This window comes from Micropterus dolomieu, linkage group LG18 (genome assembly GCF_021292245.1).
Source record: "Micropterus dolomieu isolate WLL.071019.BEF.003 ecotype Adirondacks linkage group LG18, ASM2129224v1, whole genome shotgun sequence".
NCBI classification, from domain to species: Eukaryota; Metazoa; Chordata; class Actinopteri; order Centrarchiformes; family Centrarchidae; genus Micropterus; species Micropterus dolomieu.
The window spans coordinates 2,272,946-2,280,149 of record NC_060167.1 but is presented as its reverse complement, the minus strand read 5'-3'; the positions used below and the strand labels follow the sequence as shown (position 1 = coordinate 2,280,149).

Here is a 7,204-nt window from a genome sequence, read left to right as displayed (position 1 = left end):
ATTTCCCTCTCTCACACATAGGAAAACGCACAAACACACTCAGCAGTCCACGACTCGCCCCAGATGTGCGATATTGCAACAAAGTTAAAGTTTCAGTACCCTGTTCAGACTATTGCTCAAGGAGAAACGCAGTTCAGCCCTTTATGGTAGGTACAGGTAATATTAAAGTGTTATGGCCTTTTTAACAAGGGAAGCGACACTCCGCCTGCGTAGTCGCCTGTGCTTCTCATGTGAACAGACACGGAGACAAGCGCTCCACGAGTAAACGGAAGGCGATCAATAGATAGTAACCATGGCAAAGTGAAACTATAGGCAGGGAAGGCAACTTTATTTGTATAGCACATTTCAACAACAAGGTAATTGAAAGTGCTTTACATAAAACCTAAAACCAACAGGGAAATATGTAAAAGTTAGTGTTACAATCAGGATTAAAAGAGTTAAATGGAAAATAATAAAAACCTAAAAACAAAGAAAGAAAACAGGACAGTCAAAGTTACAGTGCAGTGTAAGTTATCAATAAAAAGAAAATTCTTAAATATTTAATTAAAAGCAATGGTAAAAAGAAAAGTCTTCAGTCTTAATTTAAAAGAACTGACAGCTTCAGCAGACCTGCAGTTATCTGGGAGTTTGTTCCAGATATACGGAGCATAATAACTGAACGCTGCTTCTCCTTGTTTAGTTTTGACTCTGGGGACAGAAAGCAGACCTGATCCCAGACGACCTGAGAGGTCTGGATGGTTCGTAACGAAGCAGAAGATCAGAAATGTATTTTGGCCCTAAACCATTTAGTGCTTTATAAACTAACAGCAGGATTTTGAAGTCAATTCTTTGACAGACAGGAAGCCAATGTAAAGACCTCAGAACTGGAGGGATGTGATCCACCTTTTTGGTCTTAGTGAGGACTCGAGCAGCAGCGTTCTGAATCAGCTGCAGCTGTCTGATGGATTTCTTAGGGAGCCTGTAAGGACACTGTTACGAGTCGACTGAAGATAAATGCAAGGATAAGCTTTTCCAGGTCCTGCTGAGACATAAGTCCTTTAATCCTTGATATATTCTTCAGGTGATAGTAGGCTGACTTTGTAATTGTGTTAATATGGCTCCTCAAATTCAGGTCTGAGTCCATGACCACACCAAGATTTCTGGCTTGATTTGTGGTTCTTAACATTACAGACTGAAGTCGAGCGCTGACTTTCAATCGTTCCTCCCTGGCTCCAAAAACAATAACTTCAGTTTTATTCTTGTTTAATTGAAGAAAATTCTAGCACATCCAATCATTGACCTGCTCAATACAGTTACTCAGCGCCTGTATGGGATCATAGTCCCCTGGTGAAATGGTTATGTAAATCTGTGTGTCATCTGCATAATTATGGTTGTTTTTCATAATCTGAGCCAGTGGAAGCATGTAAATGTTAAACAAAAGAGGTCCCAGAATGGAGCCTTGGGGAACTCCACATGTCATTTTTGTCAGCTCAGATGTGTGATTACCTATAGACACAAAGTAGTCCTTGTCCTTTAAGTAGGATTCAAACTATTTTAGTACTGTGCCAGAAATTCCAACCCAGTTTTCAAGTCTGTCTAGTAATATGTTGTGGTCGACCGTGTCGAATGCAGCACTGAGATCCAATAATACTAAGACTGAAATTCTGCCACTGTCAGTGTTTAAATGGATGTCATCGAAGACCTTAACAAGAGCCGTCTCAGTGCTGTGGTGTGGTCGAAAACCTGACAGGAAGACATCAAAACAGTTATTTAGTGCCAAGAAAGCACTGAACTGTTGAAAAACAGCCTTTTCAATGATTTTACTTAAAAATGGGAGATTTGATTTGGGCCTTTAATTGTTCATTAGTGAACTGTCTAGATTGCTCTTTTTTTAAGAGTGGCTTAATGGCTGCAGTTTTCAGGGCCTGTGGGGAAAAAACCTGAGAGGAGAGACATGTTGACAATTTGTAGTAAATCTGAGGCCATGCATTTAGACACATTTTTGAAAAAACCTGTTGGCAGAATATCAAGGCAGCATGAGGAGGATTTCAGATGTTGTATTATGTCCTCCAGGTTTTTATGGTTAAGAGAATCAAATTGTCTCATGCTATATGAATTGTTTTTAAGTGGACATGGGGACAAGACATATCCTGTAACTGGCATGGAGGCACTGATTGCTTGTCTAATTGTTTGAATTTTGTCTGTGAAGAAGGAGGCAGATTCATTGCAGGCCCTGGTGGATAGAAGTTCAGAGGCTACAGACACAGGAGGGTTGGTTAGCCTGTCGACAGTAGCTAACAGGGCACGTGCATTATTAGTGTTTTTGGTGATGATGTCAGAAAAGAAGGACCGCCTTGCATTGCAAGTCTCTCTTTATAGATGTCGTAATGAACCTGGAGATTTGTTTTCCGCCACATGCGTTCAGCTTTTCGACATTCTCTTTTTTGAGTTCTAACCAGCGTGGCATTTCTCCATGGAGATCTTCTCTTACCAGAGACCACCTTCACCTTGGCTGGTGCAATGGCATCAATAACATTTGTAATTTTTAGAACTGAAATTATCTACAAGCTCATTGACTGAGACCCGTGAGAGGGCGGGTGTTGAGGAGAAAGCCTCAATAAATTTTTCACTAGTGTTTTCAGTGATATGCCGTTTTGTGATCACCTCTGTTTTAACATTTGTGTGCACGCAGATAACACTCTCAAAGAAAACACAGGAATGATCAGAGAAAGCAACATCAGTCACCACAACCTTGGAAATGTCCAGACCCTTGGAGATGACCAAGTCCAAAGTGTGCCCCTTATTGTGCGTGGGCCTCATCACATGTTGAGTCTGTCCATAATTATCAAGAACACAACACAGGGTAAGTAACGTTAGTTGATAGGCTATGTTATATATAAGCTATTATTCATATTCATATTGCTGATAAATCTAGTCATGCCGAAAAGTGATTGCAGTCTGCTGGAGCTGTATTGCCCAGTCTCTTCAATCACTTTCTGGCAATTGAAATAGCCTACTGCATTTTATGGGTGGTATTGGCCATTTAAAGGCATTTTAAGAGGTAAAAAGTACTAGGTGAGCTATAATCTGTCAAATATAACTCCTGAATGAAATCAACTAATTTCAGGCCAGAAATAACCTTTCAGTCAATAACAAAAGGCTTCGATCTTTTTCTGGTAAGTGAAATACTGCATTTCATGAGTTGTATTGGCCATTTAAAGGTATTTTAACAGGTAAAAAAAGAGTGGATTGGTTGGTAGGCCTACACAGGAAGTAAAATAATGTCATTGCAAAATTATCTTCATTTTATATCTAAGTTGGCAGTAAGTCATGTCAATTAGGCTACAGCCCGTTTTCCAAATATAAACAACGATATTACACAGAGGCCTTCAAACATCAGTTTTCGGCAAACGATCACTTTTCGGCACGACACCGGCAGCCTGGTGAAACTAGTTTTGTATTCATTCATTCCAGAAATGATGAAATAAAACAAAGTCAAATTGTAGTGGTAGTGATGGCGCAATGGATGAGACGCCACCATGTGTCCCTGAGCAAGACACTTAACTCCTAGTTGCTCCAGAGGCGTGCGACCTCTGACATATATAGGAATTGTAAGTTGCTTTGGATAAAAGCGTCAGCTAAATGAATAATTGTAGTGCGTCTGTTAGCCTACTTTCTTTTTGCCACACTTGGTAACAATTTTATAAAAGCAATAGCTCACTTCAAGCCGTGATATACGCTTATTAGGCTATATCACGGTGAAGGGGCGTTGTTCGGCCCGGGCGAGCGGAGCGCTATACCACACCCTGTCGTGAGCTATTGCTTAAATGAAACTCCTGATTATCATTAGACTGTAGTGGCAGTAAGGCGAGTGCTAATATTTTTGATATTTTAAGTAATTTTATGCATCATGTTGTGTCTGTGTGTCCTGTGATGGACTGGCGACCTGTCCAGGTTGTACCCCGCATTTAGCCCGATGTCAGCTGGGATTGGCTCCAGCCCGCGACCCTGCACAGATAAACTGATATGGAAGATGGATGGACTTTGTTGTTGGGGCAGCATGCTGTCTGGGTTGTGAACTACAGCAGTATAATCCCCTTCCACAAGTTTGTTCATGTCCAAATGTTTATTAATCCGTTTGTCAATAATTGGGTTGCCCATGTTTTGTAGTCCAACTCAAACACCCTCCACCAGGTTCCACAGGGCCAAGGTGAGCTCCAGGTGAGGCAGGCAACACATGAGGCTTAACAACAAAAGACAGAGTACAATAAGTCATTCAGATTTGTTAGTCAGATCTTTTAGATGCATTCATAGTGACAGTTGTTAAACTATCAATTAACATATTAAATATTTTAAAATCAAACCGGGACTAAAATAAAAATTGCAAAGAAAAAATATCTTGTTTGTGACTTGATTCTGTTTCTGTGGCAAAGCACACAACTGAATCTTTAATTTTAGAGCAGCAGGCTGCACACAGTCAGTCTACATATGCAGCAATGAATCAGTACTTTGAAATGAAACACAACCTGTGTTGCAGGTAGAACAACAGCAGAGCAGGTCTGACGCTCCACACACTGAAGGTGAGTCTGACTAAAAACATAACATTAAAGTAGAGGAGGGAGGGGAGCCATGACTGACTGTACTTTCTGTCTGCTTTCATCTTCAGAGACAAAATGGCTTCCAGATCAGAGGAGGATCTCTGCTGTCCGGTCTGTCAGGAGGTCTTCAGAGATCCTGTTGTTCTGTCATGTAGCCACAGCTTCTGTAAAGTCTGTCTGAAGAGCTGGTGGAGAGAAAAACAAGCACCTGAGTGTCCAGTTTGTAAGAGAAGATCTTCAAGGTCAGAACCACCTCGTAACCTGGTGTTAAAGAACCTGTGTGAGGCCTTCTTACAGGAGAGAGATCAGAGAGCTTCAGAGGCTCTCTGCAGTCTGCACTCTGAGAAACTCAAACTCTTCTGTCTGGACCATCTGCAGCCAGTGTGTCTCGTCTGCAGAGATTCAGAAAAACACAGCAACCACAGATTCAGACCCGTCGATGAAGCTGCACGACAACACAAGAAGGAACTTCAGGAAACTCTGGAGCCCTTAAAGGAGAAGTTAAAGGTTTGTGAACAAGTTAAAGTGAAGTTTGATCAAACAGCAGAACACATGAAGGTCCAGGCCCGACACACAGAGAGGCAGATTAAGGAGCAGTTTAAGAAGCTTCAGCAGTTTCTAGAGGAGGAAGAGGAGCAGGAGAGTCAGATGATGAAGGAGAAGATGGAGGCTCTGAGCAGAGAGATAGCAGCTCTTTCAGACACAGTCAGAGCCACAGAGGAGGAGCTGAGAGCTGAAGACGTCTCATTCCTGCTCAACTACAAGGCTGCAGTGGAAAGAGTCCAGCAGCGCCTCCTGCTGGATGATCCACAGCTGCCCTCAGGAGCTCTGATAGACCAGGCCAAACACCTGGGCAACCTGACCTTCAACATCTGGAACAAGATGAAGGACATGGTCTCCTACACTCCTCTCATTCTGGACCCAAACACTGCTCATCCAGAACTCATCCTGTCTGAAGATCTGACCAGTGTGAGAGAAGGAGAGGAACAGCAGCTTCCTGACAATCCAGAGAGGTTTGATAAACTCTGGTCTGTTCTGGGCTCTGAGGGCTTTAACTCAGGGACTCACAGCTGGGATGCCGAGGTTGGAGACAATACAGGCTGGATACTGGGTGTGTCAGCAGAGTCTGTTCAAAGAAAGGGAGACAACATAGGGTCTGGATTATGGGGAATAGGGTTCTTTGAAGGTAAATACTTTGCAGGGTCACCACCAGCTCCACTCAATGATCTCAGAGTTCAGAAGAAGCCCCAGAGGATCAGAGTGAATCTGGACTGGAACAGAGGAAAGCTGTCGTTCTCTGATCCTGATACTAACACACACATACACACCTTCACACACACTTTCACTGAGAGGATGTTTCCATTTATTAACACTGGGGATGAGTTGAAGCTGTCAGCAGTGAAGGTCTGTGTGACAGTGGAACAGAGCAGTTAGAGATAAAGAGGATGATTATATTCATGATGTTGTTGATTTCTTAAAGGGAAAAGTCTCTGAATTTAACCTGTTAAGCTGCACCTGTCCTCCTGCTGTCTCATTATTCCAAACATATCAGTCCAAAGTTTGGAGACACCTCCCCATTCACTGTTTCTCTTTATTATTATTATTTTCTACATTGTAGATTAATACTGAATACCTCATGAAGCAGAGTGTGAGAATGCAAAGTGTGCAAAGCTGTCATTAAAGCAAAAAGTGGCCATTTTTTTAAAATGTAAAACATATTCTGGTTTGTTTAACTTTTTATTTTTTTACTACATATTTCCATGTGTGTTCTTTTATAGTTTTTTATGTTATCTGCATTGATATACAATGTTTACAATAATAGAAAAAACAGAAACGCCATGAAGTTGAATGAGAACATGCAGTATATAAGTTCTGTTCATGTAGAAAGCTGCAGTTCCAAGTTGGAGTTATTATCAAATTTTCAAGAACTGTGGACTGAATAAGACACGTGCATTTGGATTCTGCTTATTGATCCTAACTTTTTTCATATTCCAGATGAGCTGCAGTTAACATTGTGAAGTGTGTTACATGATTTCTCACATATATGGACGTTTCATTTAGAAATAAAGCAGCTTTGATGGAAACCAGTCAAAATAAGAGTACACTCTTTCACAAAGACCTCTTCTTGTTTCTCACGGAACATGGTGTTCGTTGTGCAACCATGAAATCCTTCCCCCCCCCCCCTCAGCTGCTGTTCCCTGTTCTGACAGCAGGTGGGAGTGTTGATCTTCACTGAGGCAGAAACCGCTCTGTTTCTGCTGCTGCTGCTTCTTCTGAATGATTTATCAGCCCCACTGTTTGTGAGGGTGCCCCTCCCTCTCTCCTCTCTGTGTGTTTTCATGTGTGCGTTTGTGTCGACAGGGAGAGCGGCCCAATCAACAAATGTCTGTCATCTGATGATCCTCGTCAGGAAGATTTTACGCCTGTGTGTGTGTGTGCTTTACTTTTGCACTCCCTCCTCTGCTGAACACCTTAAAAATGACATATTGACAGCTCATTTCATTCTGTCTTGAAGAGGACACACACTCTCTCTCTCTCTCTCTCTCTCCAGCTGGATTAAGAGTGTGTGAGAGACAGTTGGTGATACATTTTCAGTTCTGAATTCTGATTATATTCGCCAAGGCCGC

The 7,204-nt window shown here is 41.9% G+C and overlaps 1 protein-coding gene across 1 annotated transcript; it reads left to right on the top strand.

Moving 5' to 3' along the window:
- The first annotated feature begins 4,645 nt into the window (after positions 1–4,645).
- LOC123956650 (nuclear factor 7, brain-like) lies at positions 4,646–6,634 on the top strand. The gene has a single exon (XM_046028999.1). The coding sequence runs from the start codon at positions 4,653–4,655 to the stop codon at positions 6,009–6,011; it is 1,359 nt and encodes a 452-aa protein (XP_045884955.1). The 5' UTR covers positions 4,646–4,652; the 3' UTR covers positions 6,012–6,634.
- Positions 6,635–7,204: the final 570 nt, after the last annotated feature.